General features: G+C 34.5%; 1 protein-coding gene across 2 annotated transcripts in view; it reads right to left on the bottom strand.

Annotated features, from left to right (window-relative positions):
- Window positions 1–27767, bottom strand: part of LOC150096278 (uncharacterized) — a 269156-nt gene that overhangs the window by 109699 nt on the left and 131690 nt on the right. For both annotated transcript variants that reach the window (XM_090409235.1, XM_090409234.1), the window contains exon 7: window positions 11097–11332. In XM_090409235.1, the coding sequence (XP_090265361.1) occupies window positions 11097–11332 (236 nt within the window). The remainder of the gene's footprint in view (window positions 1–11096; window positions 11333–27767) is intronic.

A 27767-nucleotide genomic window follows, 5' to 3' on the forward strand; every position in this document is an offset into this window, starting at 1 on the left:
GTTTGAATTCTGATAGACTCTGAAACACTGGCAAACAGAAGTGTTTTCAGTTGTTGTTATTGCTACTGCATCATATGATGAAATGCTGCAAATGAGAAAATAAATAAAATTGATGACTGACAGTGGTGGATGAAATAGTGAGACCAAATTGTACTTCTTATCATGTTATTCAATATTTGTTACAGAATCTTATCCAGATTTTGTAGGATGTCTATAGACGTCATGGCCGGTTGGAGTGTTAAACTGAAACTCCTTGTTTTTTCACTCATCAACAAATGGATCTCACTGACTGTGGATGAGCAGACCAAGCACTTTTTTTCAAGCCCAGTGTATAACACTATGGACTACACTTAAATAGCTTCAGAGATAGGTATCTTGAAAAAGCTTTGCACATTGAGTGTGAAAGAGCAAAGTCAGGAAAATTAAAGCTATTAGGGTGGATGCAAGTGAGGGTGTATGTATACAGGTACTCATGAGGTGAACGAGTGTAAGAATGACCAAAAAAAAAATACAAAATCTAATCTCTTAAGTAACAAAATTGAATGGAATGTTTAATGCAAGTTGTAAAGAAGAGAGAGAGAGAGAGAAAGTGTAAGGATGTACAGTATTTTCGGACAGAGAAAATAGGTGGTGAGTGTTGGGAGGGTTACCACTGTAGCAGATGAATTGCAGCAAAAAAAAGCAGCAGCAGGAGATCAGAAAGAGAGGCTGTGGATGGCAGTTTATTTGAAGCAATTTGTCATAAGAGAGGCCATTAGGAAAAAATACACAGTTGGTTGCTCTATAAGCTGGGGGATGCAAAGGATGATGAGAAAGATATTTCTCAGCAAATTAGTACAAGTGCAGGTTAAGTGATTCTAATAGAGAACTTCAACCAGTGCTCAACAAATATTCTTTCCCAGTTGCACATGGTGAGAAGATTTTGATAGCAAGCAAGTAACTGCAGACTAGACATGATATTTTTAATTTAATAAAAAACTTTCTTAACAAAATCTTTTTAACTTAAAAAAAACATAGATGTAAGACCAACAGCAACTTCATGGAACTCCTATTTCACTTATTCGGCATATCATTAAAAAAAAAAAAAAGCAGATGTTGAGGTGAGTAATTTTTGAATGGCAAATAAGGGTTTGCATAATTTGATGAGTCCTGACTTCAACTATGGAGACACAGATTTGAAGGAGGAAACATCATATGGAGGGAAGGAAACAGAATTTCTTCACCTGCTAAGACATAATTCCTTGAAACAATATAATCTGTGCATTGCCTGCAAGCCTCACTTGAAACTGGATACCCTTGTCTGTTTCCCTAAGGATCAATTCCTTCCTTTCTCAGTTCCTGGTGTGTAAGAGTTCCTTGTTACTGCAAGCTGGCCTATTATGTATAGACCTGGAAAATCAACCTGCATGAAACAACAAAAAAATATCTGTAATTATGACTACATCAGTGTTAGGTCTAGCAGATCATACTTTGGATACTGCACACAGAATCAAATGGGGGAAAAAAAACCCTCATACTCCACTGCAGCAAGTTTAGAAGTGAGACATCTACCCTTAAGAACCAATCTTATCTAAATAAATATGGATGAGTTAAACTTCCCAAAATATGGGAAACATTAATTCTTAGGGATGCTGTGTTATAACCAAGACTTACAAATGGTGCTTGTAGAGGGCACCCTATCTAGTTAGAATTATCTTGTAAGGAGTTTCACATTGTGTTGTTGTTGTGTGTGTGTGTGTGTGTGTGTGTGTGTGTGTGTGTTTTATACTATACTCCCTGAAGACTAAGATAAATACTAGACATCAAACATTGGTTTTAATCCTTTCCCAGTGCTGTTTTCACCCCATTAAACTTCTAACACAAATTCAACCCAGCAGATAAGCCTAAATAAACAATTATCTCATCTCTCCTTAAAACTGTTCACAACAAAACACTCATGATAGCTTCTGGCAATCTATTCCACTTGCCTTCAAGCAAAAAATCTAGTCCTTACAAGCTATTCACATTCTTAGATAGTTTCCAGGGGCGATCCCTTGTTCTCCCCCTGTCTTAGTCACGTACTGAAAAATTTCTTTAGATGTATTCCATAAAATCCCTTTTAATAATGTATATGTTTCTATTATATCCCTTCATTTCCACACCATTAGTAAACTTTGTAACTCGCATGCCTTCAAGTCTATCCTTACAGGGAGCACTCTCTTTTGGTCATGTGCCTCGGAATCTTCACCACTTCCACATCCCTGGAAAACCTAGGCAACATATCTGTGCATAACAGTCCAGATGCAGTCACATCAAAACCTTACAAAGAGGTATAACAACTTTCTTTTAACCAAATCACTAGCATCACCAATTTTTCTTGCCTTCTATTTAATTCAACTCTCCTCTGAAATCCATCCATAACATGTCAACAGCTTCGATTCCAACCTAACCTAAATAACAGGGCTCTATGAAGTATTCTGCCAAAGTGATTTTGAACAAAGTCCAGCAATGTGATGGGCAGCATTTCATTATCCAATTCAGCTGTCACTTCATTGTAGAAAGTGAGTAAATTACTAAGAAATTCTACCCTTAACCACCACTCCTGATCTGTCTGCTCCACTTCTAGCTGGTCTATAACTGGCAGCTTATGCTCCAACTCCACCCCTGTATAATGGAATTATATTGCCCTTGTTCCACTCATTGTGCTCATGATAAGACTCAAGTTGAATAACCAAATCTAAGGAAATCTGTCTTGCACACTCCATCACACTTACTGATATCCCATTTAATTCTCAATGATGTGTTTGAATCAAGTTCTTGCAACAGCTTTAATAAATCCAATTTATCCACCTCTATCCTTTCACATACTTCAATATCAACATCCAGCCAATGGATCAACCTAGAATGCACATCTTACTCTAGTGATTGCTTCATAATAGCTATTATTTTTAAACCATCTGACACTTTTTCTTTCTTCACATTCATTAAGTTAATTTTTCCATGGCCACAAAAACAGTTTTTTTTTTTTTTTTAAACTTCTCACCTTCTACAGATATCTCTATAGGATGCAAAGAATTTCAACTAAATCTAGAATCCAGTCACTCACATGCTTCTCAAGGTACCCTGAGAATTTCAGATAATTGAGAAAAAAATGAAAGAGAATGTGTTGTGTTTGTGTGGATGGAGATGGGGGGATTGCAACCTCTGCAGACATCTTTACAGGTCACATTTGAACTGTTTTCAACCAAACATGAAATATAGTTGTTTCTTACATACTAAAGGTTTCTTACAGGAATTATGGGAAGGGCCGCTATCCAGACTGGTATAACTTCTGCATTACTTCAACCTTGGTATCTCTTCTGGGTCTAGCTCCCACTGATGAGACAAAAGTCAAAACTGGTTTGGGTAGTTGCCCTTCAAATAATGCATGGTATTATATACATCTGAAAGGATGTGTGCTTTGTATTATGGGATACTAAGGCAAACAATTAAATATTATGGGATACTAAGGCAATTACCATATATGTCGGCATATAGGACGACCAGCGTATAAGATGAGGCCTAAATTTTAGGCTATTTTTAGGTTTTAAGCTTATGTCAGTTGTATAAGATGACCCCTAATTTCTTCTTTCTTGTATTAATCAACGTTAGGTATTGTTATTATATCCGTTACTTTTATACCTATGCATGTTATTTTTTTGCATAGCACTTTATGCAAATTACCCTAATTAAGTAATCAGCCTCAATTTTAATTAATTATTAATTTTGCATTTTTTTTTTAAATTTTAGGATTATTAAAATTTAAAAAAAGCAAGGAAGTTTGACATAACCAAGAAGATGACAAGAGAATGGAGGAAGAAAGAAGATGCAGTGGTACCTCGCTAATCCGAACTAATAAAAACCGTGCTCGTTCGGATTAGCGAATTTCTCCCCAAGAGACAACAATAACTAGCGTTTAAGATAAAAATAATCAGATTCTAATGGTATATCAATTTAATTCTGTAAATAAATTAACTGATAGAAAAAAGCTACTGTACTGTAATATAAAACAACAAAAAATAATAATAATACGGTACACAAGTTTATTTTAGTAAAAAATTTAATTTGTATGTACCTGTATTGTTGAGGATTCTGATTTAATAAAATGGCATAGTTCAGTACGTAACTTAATTTACGAAAAAAATACCACTTTCTTGTACACAACACAAAAAAAGTTTCCAAAATAGCACAAAAAAAAGTTTTTTTTTTTTTATTTCTTTGTAAAAAAGTCCCTGATTTTCTTTTGCTTCTTTGAAGCTAAATTTTTTTCGAATGCTTCCTCTCGGAGCTTCATTAGCAACAAAATTTTGTGCAATGGCTTATCATTCTGCTTAGTTCATTCTATACACATATTAAAACTATCAGCTGCCTCTTCATGTTTTACTTTTTTTTTCTTAAGAGTTCATCATCGTCTTCTAATTCATTCTGTAGCGTCATATTTATAATTTCATCATCATGATTTGATTTCGAATTCACTTTTGGTTCTATCTGTAATCCATTCCGTAACATCTGTTTGTGAAATTTCAACATCTGGATTTATATATTTAACCAAATTATGCACGTTTTGAATTTCCTCTTTTTGTGTATATTTGTGATTCATGCCGAAAGTACGTACTGTACAGTATAAAAAAGCAAACGTGAATACACAATAAATCAAAATAGTCCTCCAGTATAACCGTACAATCAACAGTATGAAAAAAATACTGTACTGTAATAATAATAAAATAAATAATAATAGTTAAAATAATATATTTTTTTTTATAATTTTAATAATTATTAATTAAAATAATAGTACACAAAATAATAATACGTAATAAATAAAACTTTTTTCTTTCAAACCGCAGTTCGGATTACTGAAGGGTTAGCAAGATACCACTGTATTTTTAAAAAATTGCCAAAGAAAAAATGTGCAATAAGAACGGGGATCACCCAATGGCCGCAACTGGAAAATCACGTTGCAGAATAGGTATTCGAACAAAGGCAGAATGGTTATCTTGTTACAAGAAATATGATTAGAGCATATGCACTAAAATGGTCAAGTTGAATCTGGATGAAAGTATAGAATTTCAAACTACTTCAGGATGGTGTAATCGTTTTATGAACAGACAAAATCTGGTAATACGACAAAAAATGAAAATTACTCAAAAACTACCAGCAGATCTTGACCACAAACTTGCCAGTTTCCATAAATTTATTATTCAGTTGAGACAAGAACATAAATTTCTATTGTCGAATATTGGAAATATGGATGAAACTCCTATGAGCTTTGATATGATAAGCAATAAAACAGTGGAGTCTAAAGGTAGCAAGAGTGTGCTAGTTCAAAGTACAGGTCATGAAAAAAACAAGGTTTATGGTTGTGTTGTCATGTTTGGCTGATGGAACCAAGTTAAAACCAATGATCATCTTCAAATGCAAAACTAAACCTAAGATAAAATTTCCTTCGGGTGTTTTTGTACATTTTCAAAGAAAAAAGATGAATGGACGAAAATTTATCCAACATTAGGGATAAATAATGTGTGGAACACGCGACCAGGCGGTATAATAAAAACGCAGTTTATTAGGGATATGGGATTATTTATTTATGGGATATGTTTCGTAGTCATTTAACTGAGAATACTAAGTCTTCTAGAAAAAAATAACACAAAAATTGCTGTTATACCTGGTGGTTTAACTTTTATATTGCAACCACTAGACATCTGCTTGAACAAACCATTTATAGATCACATGCAAGAAAAGTGGAATAATTGGATGTTGACTGGTGAAAAATCATTTACAAATGGTGGATCATGTGCACTGCATCACTTGATATGTTGTGCAATTTTGTGATCAAAACATGGAATAAAGTAAAAGTAGAGACTGTAATAAAATCATTTAAAAAGTGTGGTATCTCTAATCTTATGGATGGTATGGAAGATGATCTGTTGTGGGACACTGATGACGATGAAAATGAAATCAATTCACTGGATTCACACTGGGATCCATATGCGATCATTTAAACAATGAATCTGAAGAACTATTTTCAACAGAGGAAGAAAATTAACATGAAAATTGAAGTTAATAATTATTATTTGTTTTTTAAGACTTACAACTATTGTAATATTTTAAATAAATTTATGTAACAAAAATTAATCTGATCTGTTTATAAACACTGCCTATTTTCTTATATAATGATGCATTGTAACTACCTAAATGTTCATCCAAGAAATTAAGCTTCCCTTTTTATACTCGCTGTATAAGATGACCCATTACTTCAAGGGGTTTTCTGTAGTATTTGAGAGTTGTCTTATACACCGACAAGTACGGTAAATCATTAGCCTCTATTATTAGTCACAACTGAGTTACTTATGTAAGTAGCTCAGTTGTGAAGAAATTTCATGTGCTAACTTTGTTTGCTTACACTTGGAAAAAGGATTAAACAAGAATATCATCATTATCATGCATATCAAGGATGTAGGCCTAGTGTGGCCTGTTCGTGCCTTAGAAGTCATCGTTGAATCTTTTAAGAGGACGTCCTGGTTTTCTTTTTCCTAATGGCCTGTACTTTAAGGCTTGTTTTTGTAATCTTTCTATTTTCATTCTTTGAACGTGTTCCATCCATTTATGTTATTATTATTACATGACACCTCCAGGGAGTCCAAAGACTCATCGAGGGAGGGCATCTACTCTACTACTCTCTGTCTCCACCACTCAATCAACTAACTGCAACTACACCAACGCCATCTACTGCCTGCCACCACCACTAGCACTTCCACAGACAATCACAAATATCCATGCCCACGGCAGGATTCAAACCCGCAGCCTTCTGGCTGGAGAGTGGATACGTTAACTGCTCGGCCAACCAGGCCGAGCGGTTAGCGTATGTTTATATTTTTTTAATTTTTTCTATTACTGATTCTTGGTTTAATTCTTTCATAATTTCTTCGTTTCTTTTGTGATCAAATAGAGTATACTTTGCAGTTTTTCTCATAAACTTCATTTCTGCTGTTATTAAACTTTGTTTGTCTTTTTGTTTTATTGTCCAGATTTCACTTCCATACAATAAGACTGGTAGGGCTAATGTATTGTATACTTTTAGTCTGGTTTGTTTATTAACTAGGTTTGGTTTAAATATAGATTTAATTAAACCTGTTATTTTTAAATATTTGGCAATTTTTAGGTATATATCTTTTTCATTTTCATATGTGATCATACATCCTAGGTAGTTAAATGAATTCACCTGTTCTAAGATCTTGTTATCTATTACTATTTTAACAAGAATATAATTTCTTGGCTTTTTTAATTTAATTTATAACCAAGTGAAAAAATTTTCTACAAGAGTGTATAATGTTACTATCGCAGGTCACCATTTAAGTGGCCTTCAGAAATTTGTTCCTTAACTGTTTCGCTTACTTTATTAAAGTGATAATGCAAAAAAATTTTTAAAAAAGTGAGCCAAGTACTAAATTCTCCTTTGAAATTTAAGATAGTACAAAGAGCAACAAAAACATCTCTAATTATTATAAATAATTAACATAAAGTAGCTAGTTCTAAATTTCAGCTAACCACTTGCTCCCTCAGTACTTGGCTCACATTTTTTATATGAGATGTTTCTTTACAAGATTTCAGACACTGGACCAAAGTATTGTTCTGGTGTCTAAAAGCATTTTTGAAAAGCATTTGCCAGGCCTGGTTGGTCTATGGACTACAGATAGATGACACTGCTGAAGAGAAAGAGCCTCCATTGCTCAGTCTATATTCATGATGCTATTTGGTTGTAAAACCTGAATTTGAATTCCATTTAGAACGAAAAACCTTTATCAGGGCTTTTCAAGTGAAGGTGAGTTAGCCAGTCTCATACAATGACAACTGGCTCCCTCTCTTGTAAATTCTGGTTTTTCATCCCACAAAAACAGACAAACTGACCAGATGAACACATGCAATTTACAGACATAGATGAAATGCTGATAAGATTAACTACCTATCATAAACATTAATTAGGTTTCTGAGGAGCCAAGTTACCTGGCTATGATAGGCTACCGAGTCTAACACAAAAGAGAAGATGAGATGTTTAAGAGGTTGTGAAAATTAAACTTGATTAGAGTACTTAATCTCTCTCTCTCTCTCTCTCTATTTTTATTTATTTATTTATTTTTAAAGATTATCTTTCTGTATGTATGTATGTGTATATATATATATATATATATATATATATATTCAAGTTATTAACTTTATATTACTGTAATGAATGGATAAAAATTTATCCATTCATTACAGTAATATAAAGCAAATAGCTATAAAGAAAAATAGCAATATTTGAGGAAATAAGATTATCTCAAGTTAATATATATACATACATATATATAACATTTACTTTAAAAAATATTATATGTATATGGGTTGGTTTCTATATCAAGTATACACATGAATATCTTGTAATATTTCTACTTTATGATTATACCATTGTAAGTTACCTATGAAAATATCAGAAGAAACACAAATCACTGCAATCAGTAATTATCTCTAGGAATATATATTGCTACATCTGCATATGATACTACAACTGTTTATCTAATTTAATAAAATGCATTGCTTTGAAAAATGGTGAGCGAGTTATGTAATCATTCAAAAGGATTTGCATGTGTATTTGAATTATCAATCAATTCACTGCAGTTGCAATTATTTTGTACACTGGTGCTAAATATTAGTTTATGTAATGGATATGATTTCTATGCATATTTTTCTCCAGTTCAGTCATTAAATATAAATCAAACATTATATAAAAAACACAGTCATTGTTCCTTTCATAAAATAATCACACACTATCTTATTTACAGAAGAAATTTCAAAATCCTCTAATATCACATCTCATATATTTCAGTCTCAAATAAATTCAGATACATCATTATGTTTTGAAATGCAGAATTTTGCATAAGACTTCACAATTCTTTCTTTCACCTTTTTTATCTCAGGTGTTTTTTAAAAAACAGGATAAGCTTTGCTAATCTTGATTACTAAGGCTTTGCTTGGATTTCTTGTAAATACACTGAAAACTTTTTGAAACTCTGAAAAGTTCATCATCAAATTCCTGCCATGTACCCTCAAGGGTTGTACAGGATATGATAGTACTACATGAAAAAAATTACATCATTACTAACTTCCTATCTACAATTTTCCTCCAAATCAGTCTGTTACTTGTCAAGACTCTGACATTATCAGATCTTATATTTCTATCGTCTAAGGCACTTTGTACCGTATCAATCCACCTATATCTTGGTCTTCCTCTGGGTCGTTTTGCTGCCAACCTGGCAGAGAACACTTGTTTTGCTAAAACAAGAAAACTAAAACTCTGAAAAGTTTTTTCTTAAAAACTTTTAAAACATTTTTTAGGTTTTTAGGATATTTTATTGTATTTTTTGCTACAGTAAAAGTTATATTTTGTAATCAAGTCTATTATTTTCTTTAGATGTGCCAATTATACACAAATGGTTCATATCTGATTAATGGAGGTCAAAATATAATTATCAACATCTTCAGAATTTTAAACTTGCCAATAAAATATAGAATTTCTCTTAATTATTAGTTGCGTATGTTACCCAAAAGCAAATTATCTTTTCCCTTCTACATAGTTTGGTTTATCTGCAAAGTGAAATAGCAATTTGTCATTGAACATGTACAACACAACTTCTAAGTCTCAATAACCACTGGAATAAAAACTGTAATCAACCTGTTATCCATCACACTCAAGCCAGAAGCTATCAGAGCACTCAGTCATGGGCATAAATATTGCAACTAAAAAAAATATTTGCTGAAGAAATTATGATATAGATCAAAAGGTGGATTCACAGCCTTCATATCCATTTAGCAAACAATATCAGACTGGATGCAGCAAATATCCTAACACAAGCAAAACCACCAAGAAGCAACCTCTCCCACAATGAATATGCAGCACTAGCTGAGATGAAGAATAACAAAAATAATTATAATTATGAAAGCAGATAGGGGCAATGCCACTGTAGTTCTTAAACAATATGACCACAAAAACAAATAACTGTCTGCTCAAAAAGTCTGGCAAATCTTACTTAAATAATCTTTTTCCAATAATCAAAGTGTCTGTAGACAAAACAGCACTTGGAGCTTGAATGTCAAGAGCTTCTGTTTATTCATAGCTTACTATCTCTTCAATCAACACAATCATATTATGTTGAAAAGTGAAATCACAACCATATTAAACACCACAGCAAAGAAGAGACATAATCAATACTACATAAAGACCCTTATTCCCAACAAATTAGTTCTCCATTTTTCCAGATAAGAAGTTTCTCTTCAAAAGGCAATGAACTGAAAGGTACAACATATTGTATAGGACATTTTCAGACATGTTAAGATAATTTCCTTTTCTTTTATACATCACAACAGACTGCTCTTTTACTCCGATAAGGTGTCTTTTAAGATATTTGCAAGAATGCAGATATTCATTTCCTTAAAATAAGGAAATGAGGTATGGCAGGTATGAGATATATTTTTGTTTGTTTGTTTCTGTAGTGATGGTAATGTCATACAGTGCTATTGTGAACTCTGCAATAAGACTGATGATGTTAATTTTATAATCTGGAGAGAGCTTAGCTATAATTACACCACAAGCAGTTTTTTTTTTTTCATATTATTTATCATTTTCTTCTTCAGTTCAATCAGTCCACAATTCTGCAAGAATCAATTGCCTGCTCCCTAATCTTACAAAAATAGCTACAATATCTTTATCTAACCACTTTGTTTTGTAAAGTATCATCATACATTTCTCAGAGTTTAAATAAAATTAGCAAATCTTTTTTGAATTGCACAGCAGCTGTGATTATGGCAAACAGTGGAAAGTTTCCTGTTTGTTACAATCATTGTTTATTAAATACATGGGTTACTATATTTAGTTTGTTTGTTCTAGACTATTAAATTCTTAACATTAAAGAATGTTCAGAGTAACAAACTCAATGGCTAGGAAAACAATGGTTAAAACTCTCCAAAGTTAATTTACCACATGCAATTTTTAATTTCCAGACTAACTTTAAAATATTATTTACGAAACAATTAGTTCAGTTCCTCACCTCCAAGATTCGCCGATGTGTTGGATTCATTCTAGCCAGTAATCGATGATTGCGAGCATTTGTTGTTGGTTCTTGAGGAATAGGTGTGGCAGTAGATGCAACACCAAAAAGGGTAGAGTTTGGTGGTGGTGGTGGCGGAGGTGGTGGATGTGGAGGTGGAGGGGACTGAATACTTGGAGGTGGAAGAGGCTGAGAAGCTGATGAAAGGTATGGCAAACGAAAACATGCTTCTGGGACTGTAATGAAAGTTATTTGTATTAAGATGTAAATTATGCCTCTAATGACAAGCTACATATTATTTCACTTAAGGCTGTGTTTATAATATATATACACACACACGCACACACTCAATGGACAAAACATTAGAGATATCTATCTAATAGCATGTGGGTCATCCTCTAGCACAAATAACAGTTCATACTCTGAGGCATTGACTCAACCAGGTGCAGGAGAGTTGCCAGAGGTAATTCCAGCCATGCTGTTGCAGCATTGTCCACAACTGCACCTTAGACGACGGTCCTGGATACACGGATATGATGTCTTGCACTATGGTATCCCAGAAAGATTCGATCTAATTTAAATCCGTGGACCTTGGGGATCACTGGATGGTCCCAAACTCAGATAAATGTTCCTCAAACTATGCCTGGGTGGTTGCAGCCCATGGTTGGGTGACACAATGTCATGCTGAAATAGACCATCAGCTGCAGGATGCATGAAGGCCATGAAAGTGTGTGTGTGTGTAGGTGATCAGACAGCATTCTGGTAGCTCACAGCTTTAAAGGACCTCTCCAGACACACTAAGGGACCTAACGTGTCACATGAGAAGGATCCCCAAACCATCACAGAGCCACCTCCTTGAACAGTGCTAACCTGGCACAATGGGGCCATGGCCTCATGGCTGTTGATGCCATACCTACACCCTCCCATCAGCTCAGTACAACTGATATGGGATTCATCAGACCACACAACTCTGGTCCACTCTGCAGAGATACAGTTTTGATGATCCTGCCACCAGGTGAGGCTCAATGCTTGATGACGAGATGTGAACAGTGGTACACGATTAGGGCATCAGCTCCTGTAGCTCATGGTGTGCAGGGTACAGCAAACCGTTTGCCCACTGATGCTGCTTAGACCACTGACATTGAAACAATGTGATTTTTGCTGCCAGTGGCCTGGACAGTCTACATCGAACCTGATCATCAATGGCTGGCCACCACTTGCTCATTGGGCACTGGTACATCCACTGATGGTATGCTCATGATAGATCCTTGATACAGTTGCCCTCGAGAACTCTAATATTCTTACCACTTGAACAATAGAATGACTATCTGTCTTGCACTGATAATATGTCCACAATTAAAATTGCTAAGATCACAAAATTGCCCATGTTCATCGATTGCAATACACTGTTGGAAAGTCTGCCTATTTACCGTCTGTGTTCAGTTTGGGTACATTTCACTCTGCACAAGGGGGGAGCTGCCAGTGTCAACTTCCTATCACTTCTAATGTTTTGTCCATTGAGGGTATATATTATGATTTTTTTTTTTTTTCAAATGAGAAATATTGGTTGTTTATTTAAAAAAATAAAATATTTTACATACAGACAGATTCAAATGATCTTATTTTATTTTTTTGTTGGGAGGGGGGAGAAGATCTGTTTAAAGCATTTTGAAAATAAATGAAATGTTATGTGACATTCATAGAAAATATTAGAAATGTTTAATTCAGGTGAAAGAATTCCACACTGCTGAAGAATAATAAGAACACGAAGAATTAATTGCTCAAAAGCTTCAAGGAATAAAGCAGTAAGCCTTTCAAGCATTACAATTCAAATTGTAAATAATATTAGAAACAAAGTTTCAAATGTTAATAATAACTTTCACAAGACAAATAATGAATGCATAAAAAAGTAAATTGTGCAATTATACAATCTCTAGCAAATGAACAAAAATATCCCTTTGGTATCATATATTTTGAGATTCAGAAAGAAATGAGAGGGTTACCTCCCCAAAAAGGAAATGCTTTCACCCACCTGATCTTATCTGAACAATTCTAAAAATCAGTGCATTCAGTTCATAGGAAATTTTAATAAAAACAGCTAATTATACACAGTTATCCATGATCCAATTGAAATACCTATATTATGCAACCAATTTATCTGAGATGACCTGTTTCAAGAGAGTTTGATTTATAGAAGGAAAAACTGAGATTCTAGGAGACAAAACATTTTTACCTCCAACGTTGGACAAGCTTGAGACCATTTTCAGATGAAATACATTTATAAAAAGTTTTCCCTCATGTTCTAGATGGTATTCAAGTGCAACCATTCCATCCAAAGGACATAATCACTTCTGATAGCATTTCACAGTGATAGAGAGAAATGTGATAACAATAGCTGTTTTGAGGTTAAAAATAGAATTTATATTTGTATCTATAACCAATGGACTTTTTTATGCAGTATCATATTTTCTTAATTTTTTTTTTAAGAAAGACCATCCATGTGTTGTATAATGTATTGATTGTTGATACACAGATTTCATACTGTGATGAATGATCATACAGCATTCTCATAAAAGCATATAGGTAATTTAAATGCAAATTTTTGAATCAAACTACTGACAGTGCAGGCACATGCACATCCATTCCAATCAGTATCACCACAGTGGAAATAAAATCTCAGTGTTATCATAATCATCATCAAATTCCTGACATATACCCTCAAGGGGAGTACAGGATATGATAGTACTACATGAAAAATTTACATCATTACTAACTTCCTATCTATGATTTTCTTCCAAATCAGCCTGTTAAATGTCAAGACTCCAATATTATCAGGTCATATATTTCTGTCTTCCGAGGAACTTTTTACTGTATCAATCCATCTGTATCTTGATCTTCCTCTGGGTCTTTTTCCTGCCAAACTAGCAGAAAACACTTGTTTTGCTAATCTTTCCTCTCCCAATCTGCTTAAGTGACCATATCACCTGAGATTAGCTCTGCTAATGCAAAGTTCTTTCCTAATATCCTCGTTATTAATATGATATTGTCATTGATGCCATCTGTTCATGCACCTAATCTCTCTCAGGACTCTCATATCTGCGGTCTCTAGTCACTGGTCAAGTGTTTTACTTCTAACTCAGCTCTCAGATCCATAAGTCAAAATTGGTTTAAACACTGTCTTGTATACAGCTAATTTAGTGTTTTGGCTAATTTCTCCCTTATTCCATATAAATTTATTCAGTTGACTTCCTACCATATATATCAGCTTTGCTGATTCTCTTGTCTATATCCATATTTAACTTACCATCTTCACTAAAAATCATGCCCAAGTAGCTGAAATGTTTTACTTGTTCTATAAGTTCTCCATTCACAATGCAGTTGATATTTTCAATGTTTCTGCCTATTTTCATTGTCTTTGTCTTTTTAATACTGACCTTCATACCATACCTATTACAACAGTTATTCAATTTAGTCAGGGAATCTTCAGACTTGTAGCATATTTATTTAGAAGTATAACATCATCAGCATAAAGCAAAGAGCTGAGATTAATACCTCCAATTTTGATATTAGGTTTAATACCGCTTTCCTTCATAATGTGATCCATATAGATAATGAATAAGAGAGGGGATAATGTACATCCTTGTCTGACACCAGATTTAACAATAAACCATCTTCTACTTCCTTCAATTCTAACTGCTGACTTACAACTAAAATAAAGACTAAGTATTGCTTGATATAATGCCACATTGACACCATATAACTGTAACGTTTGGAATCTCTCTTGGCACCCTGTCATATGACTTTTCCAGATCTACAAAACTTAAATACAGATCTTTGTTATATTCCCATGATTTCTCAACTATCTGTCGTAAAGTGAAAATCTGATCCTGACAGCCTCTATTTGGCCTGAATCCAGCTTGTTCTTCACCAAGCTTCTCTTCCACACTCCTCAACCGTTTCTCAAGTATACTTGCATATATCTTACCAGGAACACTCAGTAATGAAATACCTCTGTAATTCTCACATTCAGTTTTATTTCCCTTTTTATATATGGGTACTATGAGAGCTTTACTACAATCATCTGGAATTCGTCCCTCTGTCCAGGCATTCTGAACTATGCAGAATGTGCAGAACAGCCACGGTACGACTTTTATACCTCCATACTTGAGCATTTGTGGTCGAATATTATCCTGCTGCCTTTTCACATTTCAGGCTTTTGATGGCTTTTTCTACTTCAAGTATGGATATTATTATCTGAGACCTCCAGGGAGTCAAGGACTCATCGAGGGAGGCTGTAAATTACCCGATCTAGCTATCATACCTTCCCTTAAATTCATTTACACTAGATGCACTCACTACCCCCTAAGGACAAATTATTTCACTCACTCACTGCTCTCTGAGAGAAAAACCTAGCTCTTACCCCTTTCTTGACTGAGAACAACCTTAACTTCCATGGATGACCCTGTGCTCTCTCCCAGCCTTCCATATAACCAAACATTTTATCATTTGAAATGTTATAACACCCATTCAAAAGTTTATAGACCTCTATCATATCACCCCTCTTTCTCCTGTTAACCAGAGTTTGCAATCCACATACTCGCAATCTGTCCTCATAATCTGGATATAATCTTTGTAACTTTTCATTGCACCTTTCCACAGCTTCTTTATCCCCTTGGAACCCGGGAGACCAAATTTGAGCACAGTAATCCAAGTGTGGCCTTATCAAAACCTTATAAAGAGGCAAAATTAATTCCTTATCCTTACATGTCAAGGTTCACTTCAGCATAGAAATTATCCTCTGAGTTGTATTTGCAACTTTTGCTATGTGACCTTTGAACTTTAAATTCTTATCCACCAATACACCAATATCTCTTGTCTCTTCAGTTTCTTGTAGCATAATCCTGCTAATATAATATGCCGCTGGATCTCTAATTACGCCAAAGTGCATAACTTTACACTTACTAACATTAAACTGACAGCCATTTTCGTTTGCCCAGATTTCCAGTCTATTCAAATCATTTTGTAATTGCTGAATATCAGTAGAATCCCTAATTGCCCTGCCTATCTTCGCATCATCAGCAAACAATTGCAAATCTGATGATAGACCCTGCTTGAAGTCATTAATGTATAGATTGAACAATAATGGCCCAAGGACTGAACCCTGAGGTATCCCACTGGTTACCTTAAATCTGGCAGATTCACACCCACTGTATACCACTTTTTGATATCTGTCTGTTAACCATCCACTGATCCAAGTCAATAGATTATATTCCAATCCCATATTCTCCAACAGCCTATCATGTGGTATCCTATCAAATGCCTTAGAAAAATCCAACATTATCATAGTGTATCCATTTCCTTTATCCAACTCGGCTGTAACATTGTTATAAAATATGAGCAAATTGCTAAAACATGACCTTCCTTTAGTAAACCCATGCTGTTCCCTGCAGAGTATAGAATAATTGTCTACCCATTTTTGTATGCGAGTTCTTACTAACTTCTCTAAAATCTTCACTACCACACCAGAAATACTAATAGGTCGGTAGTTAGACACATCAGTTTTTGCTCCACCCTCGTGCAATGGAACTATATTACATTCCTTCCATTTCAGTGGTATCATTCCTGAGCTGAGACTCAAGTTATACAAATGTGTGAAAGGCCTAGCCAATTCAGCTGAACATTCCTTTAAAAAATCAGAAGACTAAACTTAGTCTTCTGATTTTTCTATATTTACACACAACCTCACCACATGCCTCTCTGGCTGAAACAATCAATGTTTTCTTCACTATTTGCCACTGAATCTCCAAGGTTTGGTTCCTGCTCTCAAACTCTTTCATTTTTTCTTGAATAATATTTGTGTATTTTAGTCTACAGTTCACATCTGAGAGCTACTCAATTTTTATTCCCTTTAAAACTTTCTTACATGTTCTTCTTTTCAATATGAAATTCAATTTTATCCTGCTCAAGACTAAATGATGATCACTTCCAATTTCAAATCCTCTGTACATTCTGGTGTCCTGCACCAGTATGAAAACATCACTATCTCTTCTCTCCATGTGAATTTGTGCACATCTTTATGTTGGAACATGGTGTTAGTAATGTGCAGTCCAAGTCCTGAGCAAAAATCCAACAGGTATTTGCCATTATTATTAGCTTTGCTCTTTTCTCCAAATTTTCCCAAAATACTTTTGTATGTCTGATAATCATTTCCTACTCTGCTATTTAGATCCCCAACAAGGACCAACTTTTCCTTTTTCAATTTGTCAGTTGCTTTCTCTAAAGCCTCAAAAAATTCCTCCACTTCTACCTCAGTAGAACCTTCTGTGGGACCATAGCCACAAATAAGTGTCATTGTCCAGTTCCCCATTCTGATATTTGCCCACATTACTCTACTTGAGACTGCCTGCCATTCAAGAAGATTAGCCTCATATTTAGTGTTGAATACTATGGCTACTCCTTCTTTTCCTTGATTGTCATTGTCTGAATATAACATTTTGTATTTATTGCTCAGAAAGATCACACCAGTTTTTTTTTTTTTTTGTTTTGTTTTGTTTCAGTCACCCCTATTATGTTGATCTAGTACTTATGTAATTCCTCAGCTAGCTCCATTTCTTTGCCATTCAGGCTTCTTATGTTGACAGTACCGATCTTAAACTCTGGTGATGTTGAGTTGGGGTGTTTCCAGATTTGTTCCAGTAGCTGACTTTTCGCTGTTTGTCCTGGTTCCCTAGTGAAATCAACGGGGGGGGGGGGGTTGTTTAACCAGGCGAAGCCCCAGCTGGCATGAAAGTTTGTCATGTTTTACCATCATTTTGTATTTTGGTTTAAGCCGATAAGAATACAGTTTGGTCAGCTAAATCCAAAATTGCCAGCTCATCCTCATTCGTTCAGTATCCAGTTAGATACCTAACAGGGTGCACTACGAGAAGGTGAGTATTGGACATTAGGTCAGAATCCCTGGTCGGTTCTTTGCATTCCTTTGACTGCTAGGTGGAGGTCTCTTCTCAGTTATATAGCTTTGACCCTTAAGCATCCCTATCTCAGTGTTTTATACTGTGCAAATTTAGTGTAGGTAATATATGTGTACAACAAGAAGTTCAGCAAATTCATCAGGATAATATGTATCTGATGTTAATTGACTACTGTTTCTGTTCTCTAGATGCTTTTGTAATCTTATTACAGAAATGATGCAGTGTTCCAGGTAAAAAAAAAAAAAAAAAAAAGTAATTTACTTTGGTCATCTTCAGGAGTTGGATAAGAAGAACATTAGGTGAACTTTAAATAATGTTGCAATATTACCATCTGGATGAGAGGTGGGAGCATCTCTCATCCTTCATCCATCTCAAACCTTCTTCCAGTATCCCCCTTCAATTCTAACTGACTTAAAATTTAAATATAGACTATGTACTGCTCTGTATAAAGTCCCAGAAATAGAGTTGCAGCATTTTGAAGAACATGTTTTCTCTTGGCACCTGCTATATGTCTTTCCTGATCTATGAACCTTAAATACAGATCCATATTACCATGATTTTTCAACTGTTTATGAGAAAGTAAAAATTGATCTGACACACCTTTATTTGGCCTAAAGCCAATTTATTATTCCTCACGTTTCTCTTAGTCACATAAATGTTATCTGCAAGAAATTGCTCTGTAATTCTCACATGCAGTTTTATTTCTCTTTTTATAGTTTTATAGATAGGTACTACAAGAGCGATTATGTGGAATTTGACCATCTTTTTCGTCTTCTGAATAATGCACTACAGTCATTGTAAAACTTTTATATCTCCATATTTGAGCATTTCTGACAAAAAAAATGTGCCTGGTGGCTTTTTCTATCTCAAGGATTGATATGTATTCTGGATTACACTCCTCTTGAATATTTTCTACAAATGTTCTGCCACTTTTTTTTGTTTCATGGTAAAATCTTTTGAAGTAATTACTAAAGTTAATAATAAAGAACTTATATTTTCATCCTCAGTTCTTTATTATTATTACAAGATACCTCCAGAGAGTCATGAACTCAATTAGTCCACATATCACTCACATTCTTTATATCAACTTTATCATCCCTGATTACTTTTACATGCTCTCCCCCCCTCCAATTTCTAAACTTTTCTAAGCCTCCGAAGAATTTTGCCATTCTCCTGATATCTTCTATATTCTTACAAGTCTTCACATGACTTTTGTTTAGCTACTTATACACAACAGCTTTAGATTTTTCTCTGCATTCTCTCAGGACATCTGCTGTCTTGTTTGCTAGCAACTTTCATTATTATTATCAGATCTCCAAGAAGTCAAGGGACTAATTGAGAGAGGTTATACATCATCCAAATGAGCTGTCATACCTTCCTTAAACTCATTCACACTAAATGCACTCCTCACTTCAAGAGGCAACTATTCTACTCACTGTCCTGTGGAAGAAAAATCTAGCTTATATCCCTTTCTTAACCACAAACAAACTTAACTTCTATGGATGCCCCCGCCTTCCATTTAATAAAAAAACTCCATCAATGTTATCCTATAACATCCATTCAGAGGTCTATAAAATCACCCCCTCTTTCTCCCATTAACCAGAGTCTGTAGTTAACATGCTCTCAATCTGTCCTCATAATCCCAATATAATCTTTGTAGCTTCTTTACACCCTTTCTACAGTTTTTTATCTCCTTGGAAACTAGGAGACCAAAAATGTGCAGTAGTCCAGGTGTGGTCTTATCAGGGCCTTGTAAAGAGGCAAAATGACTCTTATCCTTGCATGTCAAGGTTTGTTTCAACATTACAATTATCCTCTGAGTTGTATTTGCAATTTTTGCTATGCGACCTTCAAACTCTAAATATCTATCCACAATAATGCTAAGATCCCTAGCCTCATCAGTTTCTTGTAGCATAACCCCACTAATATGATAGTTGGAAATCTCATCATGCCAAAGAACATAACTTCACACTTACTAACAATGAACTGATAGCAATTTTCATTTGCCCAAATTTCCAACATATTCAAATCATTCTGTAATTGCTCTGCTTATCTTTGCATCATCAGCAAACAAATGAACATCTGTTGGATCTTTCCTAATATCATTAATATATAGATTGAACAACAATGATCCAAGGACTGAACCCTGGGGTGTACATCACTAATCACCTTAAATCCACATGGTGCTTTTTGATATCTGTCCATCAGCCACCCTTGTAGCCATATCACCAGTTCCATATTCATCTCCATTTGTTCCACTTTGCATAACAGAGTTCTCTGTGGTATCCTGTAAAATGGCTTTGCAAAATCCAGTAGTATCATTGTGTAGCTGTTCCTTTTATCCAACTCAGTGTCACTATTATGAAAAATTAGTAAATTACTAAGGCATGACCAACCCTTCACAAAACCATGCTGCCCCTCATAGCATATCACATTCTTATCTTCTCATTCCTGAATTCTCTTTTTCACTTTTCCAGTACTTTTACTAACACTCCTGAGATACTGATTAGTCTATAATTTGCTACCAGACTTAGATCCTTCTTTATGCAAAGAAATTATTTTTCCCTCCTTCCACTCCTTTGGGACTTTGCCAGAACTGAGATTTAAATAGCCTAATCAAAGGCATTGCTGTTCCCTTGCACATTCTTGTAAAATGTGAGCCAATATCCCATCTAATCTCACAGCTGTATTTGCATTCAGATTCTGCAATATCCTAAGTACCTCCAATTCATCCTATTTTCTCACATTAGTCCCTGTCACCTCTGCCATAACAATATCCTCACTTGGATGATATACCTTTGCAAAGTGGTCACTTAGTAGCTCACTATTTTGTCTACTTCCATCACCTCTCTACCATCAGCACTCATTAAAGTTATCCTTCCAAAGTCATACTGCCTCCTACTTGCCACATAACAAAAGAACTCTTTGGATTTACTTTTGCTTGCTCAACTAATTCTTCTCATAATCTGATTTTGCTTTTCTTACCATGATGGTCACCTTTTTCCATATATATATATATATATATATATATATACCATCCACGACACTTTTTTTTTTTTCCGGCTCATGCTTAATGATACTACTCATCCATCTAACTCCTACCTGATTTACCCTCCTGACCTTGTGTATAGAGTGTGATATTTTCTACAGATATACCTCTTGACTATTTCCCATACACTGTGAATATCCTTCCCTTGCAGATCCTTATGCCATGGTACTGCTTCAAGCTGCCTCCTAGGTTTGTCATAATCACCTGCCTTGCAGTTACACATATACCCCCCCCCCCCAATTCTTACCTGAAATCTCCACAAGTTTTGCTACCTCCTAAGTCTAGACCATATGATCACTCTCCCCAACTGGAGGAAATGCAGCCACCTTAATTGTGGACAGGTCTTCTGATCCTGCAACCAGATCCAACACTGTCATGCCCTAAGTCTCCTCCATCACATGCTGCTTCAAGTAATTATCTCTCAGGAAATGTATATATTCCATTTTTTCCTCTTGCCATGTGATCTTTCCTCCTTTCTATGTCTCCGAAGTTGAAGTCATTCATATTAATTACTCGACTTGCATTCATTGTACTAATTGTACTTTGATGAAATGTTATATTTCTAACCAAACTATAAGATCCATAATTTAAATTTTGTTTGAGCACTGTATACTGCTAATTTAGTGTTCGGCAAATTTCTAATCAATATAAATTTATTCAGCCAATTTTTCACCGCAGCAGCTGTGCTTATTCTAATCTCTATTTTCTATATTTAATTTGCCATCTTCACTAAAAATCAGGCCTAAATAGCTAAAATATTTTTCTTGTTCTATAGGTTCCACTGACAACAGTTGAAGTTTTTTTGGTTCCAAAGTTTTCCTTGACTAAAACTATGAAATAGTTTTGGTCAAGCAATAAAAAGACCAAAACTATTATTTAATAGTTTTGGTCTTTTTATTACTAATTTTCATGCTGTTTCAGTAGAAGTTCATCTACATAAATAACAGACACCCAAGTTTGATATCTCCAATTCTAATATCAGTATTAAGGGAATACTTTCTTTTATAATGATACATACAAATAATGAATAAGAGTGGAGACAGAGTGCACTTGTCTTGCACCTTTGCATCAAACCACCTTCCTACTTTCTTCACATCAAACTGCTGCCTTCCAACTTAAAATATAGGTTTTATATTGCTCTAAATAATTTTCCATTTATCCCATATAACAGTAACAATCAGAACAGCCTTTCTTCTGACAACTTCTATTTGGCTTGAAACCAACTGTTTCTTTGCCAAGTATGTCTCAAGTATGCTTGCATAAATCTTACCTAGAACACTTACCTACAAATTCCTCTGTAATTTTCAAATTCATTTTTATATGTCCCTTTTTATGGATGGGTACCATACATGAGAAGTGTACCTCAGTCATCTGGTTGGTTGTTCTGGATTTACAGCTGAAGCAACTAAGGCTAAGAGGCCAGGCCAGTGCATCATGTCTGTAAATTGCATGTGTTGTTATGGCTCCATGCAGAATGAAAAACCAGAGTTTCTATGAGAAAAAACTCTGCCATCCATACAAGACCAGCTATCTGTTATCGAAAACTCTAACTCTGATAGGGCTACTGAATTATGCAATGCAGTCCCTGTAAATCATTTATTGCCCCATATCTGACCATTTTTGGTTATATTATCCACTCCAGCAGTTATTCGGACTTTCAGGATTTTGATTTACCTCAAGTACTGATATGTACTTCTGAATGCATTCTTCCTGAATATTTTCTAACATACTGTTTCATTTAGTAGCCTTTCAAAATAATTACTCCATATATCCAGCATATCTTTATCATCAGTTTTTATATCACTTTTATCATCTCAGATTCCTTTTAATATAGTTTACTTAATTTCTGAAGTTTTCCCATAGTATCTAGAACATTGTCACCTTCCTGATATTTATCTTCCATATTTTTATAAAATTCATTTGACTCTTTTTAATTACTTTTATCTGTTGACTCACTATTTGAGAACTTTCAGTGTGCTTTAATATCTCCAATTCTAACATCAATATTTCTTCTTTTCTGGAACTGCCTCTAAATTCTTGCACCTATCATGGAGCTCTGATTTTTCTATCTTAAAGATAACTTCACCATATGTCTCCCTAGCTGAATCAATCAAGGTTTTCTCAGTTTGCCACTAGGACTTAAAGGTTGTGCAGTTGTCTGGTTTAATTCTTTTTAATAATATTTGTATAGCTGCCTACAATTCACTTGTAAAAAGCTTCTTTATATTTTTTCTTTTCAATATTAATTTTTATTCTGCTTAAAAAAAGTAAGTCATAATTACTTCCAATTTCAAATCTTCTGTATACTCTTGTATCCTGAACCAGTATGAAGATATCACTATCAACGATAATATAATCAAATAAGGCTTTTCTTCTTTTTTTTTTTTCTTGTCTTCCCTCCAAGTGAATTTGTCACATCTTTGTGTTGAAATAGTGTTACTGAGCATTACCATGTCCTGAACAAAAATAAGAACTTATCATTATTATTAAGCATTACCCTTTTCCCCATATTATTCCAAACCATTTCTATATGTTTGGGATTCATTTCCTACCATGTTGTTTAGATCTCCAACAAGGACCAGCTTTTCCTTTTCAGCTACTTTCTATGGCAAAAAATTCCTCCACTTCTTTCTTAGGAGATCCTTCTGTGGAACCAAATATACAAATGAGTTTCCTTGTTCTGTTCCCCATTTTTAAATCTTCCCACATAACTCTACTTGAAACTGCCTGCCAATCAAGAAGTGAACAGTATGGCTGGCTACAAATATGCTTGGTCTGTGATATGTAGAGAGGAAGGAGTTAAAGAGTCAAATAAACAAATACATAGGAAGAATAAAATCCTAAACAAACAAAATCACATTAAAATTCCATTTCTAGACTATCTGGTCCTTGGGAGATTTCCTTGGGCATTCTTTATAAGTGGGTCTGTCAAGCTCATCCTGGATATGAACAGGAATTCAGTGAACTGTCTATTGGAAGAATGCAGCTGCTGTGAGCCTCTGCATTCTTATTTTAAAATTTCTTTCTTCTACTTAATTCTGCCCTTTCACCTCTATGCTTATATTTCTGATGATATTACCATATTCTACATCACTGCATCATTGGTTTGCTATGAACAAACTTCTTCCTTTATACAGGTCTTCAACTTTTTTCTTTTGAGGAAGACAGAATTCTTTCCCAATTCAATTATCTTTTGCTTTACTGCCAAATGGAACAGTATAGGTGAGGAATATGGATGTATGATAAGGATGAAAACAATGATGGGAAATTTTGTGGAAGTCTCTGTGAGCCAGAAATGGTCTCTGTTTGTTCCATGAACTGCAATTCAAGATCAGATTATGATCTGATATGCCAATATCAAGATGTCTGATCTGGATTACACTGATGGATTATGAAAGAACAGGAGATCACCAATACACTGATTTATGTGAGTATAAACTTTGATATAAAGAATTGTGAATCAATGTCTGTTATGTGAGCATTGTCAAAATACATTTTTAATTGTGCATATCATATCCTACTTTTCTACTTCTAGGGTCACCTGTTTTGTCTAATGTGGGATTTTCATTATATTTCCAAGTTCTGACTGTGTGATGTAACAGGCACTAATTCCTAAAAGAATTATGCTTTTTGTTGGATGAAACATATATTATAAACCTTATCATATATCCACAGTATTTTCAATATACTCTCAAGATTTCCCTTCTACATTCCTTTGGATATTATGAAAAATATGGGGGAGGGGGGAATGTGAATAAGAACACCTACTCAATCTGTCAGGGCTTCTGAAACTCTAGTTATGAATAGTATCTGTCTGTTAAGGTTTATCCTTATATCTGAAGCTGTATATCTCTTGGAGGAAAAGCAGTGTTTGATGATGTTTCACTGCATTAGTTTCCATATTTCATTGAAAAAAAAATAAAAGAATTTGAAAACAAGAACCAAACCTTGGAGTTTCAATGGCAAATCGTGAAAAAAAAAAAAAAAAAAAAAAAAAAAACACTGATTCAACCAGAAAGTCATGTGGTGAGATTGTCTGCAAGGATAGCAAAATCAGAACTCCATGGTGGACTCAGGAAGTTAAAGAAGAAGTGAAGGAAAAGAAGAAAGCATATAGAAAGTTCCTGGCAAGTAAGTCAGCTTGTGCTCTTAGAGAATAAAGAGAAAAATGCAAAAGAGGAAAGCACTGTGTAAAACTAGTTAAACAAAAGTTATGCAAAGACTTTAGTAAGAGGACAGAAAATAAATATCAGGAAGGTGGCAAAATATTTTGGAAGCTGTTGAAAAAGTTAGAAATGGAGGAAAAAGTACTGTAAAAGGAATCAGAGATGATAAAGATGACATGAAAAGTAAAGATATTCTAGATGTATGGAGTAATTACTTTGAAAGATTGCTAAATGAAATAAGCAGTGTCAGCATGATGATAGAAAACTCCCAAAAGGGATTCAGTCAGGAATACATATCCACATTTGAAGTAGATAATGTCATTAAAAACCTGAAGTGTGGAAAGATGAAATAGATGAAATTCAGCCAGAAATGCTCAAATATGGAGGCATAAAAGTTTTACACTGGCTGCGTTGCATAATTCAGAAGGCCTGCTCAGACAGTCGAATTTCATTTGATTGGAGCAGACCTCTCGTAGTACCCATCTATAAAAAGGGAAATAAAACTAAATGTGAGAATTACCTTGAAGTAAAGAAATCAGGATTTCTTTATCAGATTATCAGGATCAGATTTTCACTTTAAGACAAATAGTTGTGAATCCTTAAGAATATAACAAGGTGCTAAGAGGAAAGCTCTTCAAAACGCTACAGTTATATGGTGTAAATGGGACATTATATCAAGCAATACATAGTCTCTATTTAAGCTGTAGTCACCGGTTAGAATTGAAGGAGGTACAGGAAGATGGTCTGAGGTAAATTCAGGTGTGCACATTATCTCCACTGTTATTCATTATCTGCATGGATCACATTATGAAGGAAAGTGGTATTAAATCTGATATCAAAATTGGTGATGTTAATCTTAGCTTTAACTTGATGCAGATGATGTTATACTTCTGAATAAATCCAGTACAAGTCTGCTAGATTCCCTGACTAAATTGAATAACTGTTGTAATAAATTCGGTATGAAAATCAGCAATAAAAAGACAAAGGCAATGAAAACTATCAAACTCTACAATAAATGGTGAACCTATAGAAGAAGTAAAATGTTTCGGCTAATAAAGCACAATTTTTAGTGAAGATAGGAAATTAAATATGGAAATAGACAACTGAATTAGTAAAGCTGGTGTGGTAGGAAGTCAGCTGAATAAATTTATATGGAATAAGAAATAAATTAATCAAAACACAAAATTAGCTGTATACAAGACAGTTTTAACTCATGGATCTGAAAGCTAGGTTAGAAATAAAACTCCTGATCAAAGCCTGGAGGCTACATATGAGGGTTCTGAGAGATTAGTGGAGTGAACAGATGGCATCAATGCCAGTATCACATTAAAAATGAGGATATTAGAAAAGAACTTGTCATGCATTCAGAATGTGTTAGTAGAGCTAATCTCAGGTGGCATAGTCACTTAAACAGAATGAGAGAGAAAAGATTAGCAAAACAAGTGCTGTTTGCCAGGTTGGTAGGAAAAAGACCAAAGGTAGAGCAAGATGCAGATGGATTGATACACTAAAAAGTGCCTTAAAAGAGAGAAATATAAATATTATAATCATTACAGATAATAGATTAATTTGAAGGAAAATTGTTAATTGGAAGTAAGTAATGGTGTAACTTTTTCATGTAGTACTATGATAATTATCCTGTACATGCCCTTGAGGGTACATATAAGGAATTTTTTTGATGATGAGTTTCCATATGGATTCCTGTTTAAATGGGCTGTGAAATCCTTGTATATTTAACAAGCAAGTGCAGAAAGGAGATGACACGACTAGTGAGATCTAGTTATTAGGTCTTTAACCTCTATATTTTGGATTAATTATGATGAGGTAGCTAGAATAGCAGACATACTGAGATCTAAATCAAAGCTGCAAAAGTCATATTTAAAGAAATATCAAAATGGTATATCAATGTATCAGTAAGAGTAGCAAACCTTGTTCCAACTATCTCTGGGTGAGAGATATTTATAGCAAGTTTTTTCCCACTTAGTCCAAAAGTAAATTATACTTGACACGAAATCATATTCTTGTTTTAATCTTTTACCAAGGCATGAGCAAACAAATTCATGACTAGAATACTTCTATATATCCCATAGTGCACAGCCATAACCTTTTTGTATGTGTGTATCTTGCCATGAATTATGGGAAGGACTACTCAACTGGTTTCAACATTTCTGTGCAGTCTCATGAGTGGAGCTAAACCTGTGGAGATACCAAGAGCTAAAGCAATACAGAAGTTAAGTTTTTTATGATGAGATACTAAGGAATGCATGTTTTCCTTCCAAAAGATATTGAAAGTATATATTTTCCCATAGAATATCGAGGAAGTTCTCATGTGAAGTCAACAGCCTCTATATACAAATAGTCTAGCCATGAAGATACTTCACATGCAAACTTTGTATGCTCATGCCTGGACAAAAAAGTAAAACAGAAACACAGTCAAACTGATTATAGGTAATTCTAGGACTATAAGAATAGTCTGTTAAAGCAG

This window comes from Typopeltis vanoorti, chromosome 19 (assembly GCF_054136105.1).
Source record: "Typopeltis vanoorti isolate ZY-2024b chromosome 19, IOZ_Tvanoo_1.0, whole genome shotgun sequence".
Taxonomy (NCBI): domain Eukaryota; kingdom Metazoa; phylum Arthropoda; class Arachnida; order Uropygi; family Thelyphonidae; genus Typopeltis; species Typopeltis vanoorti.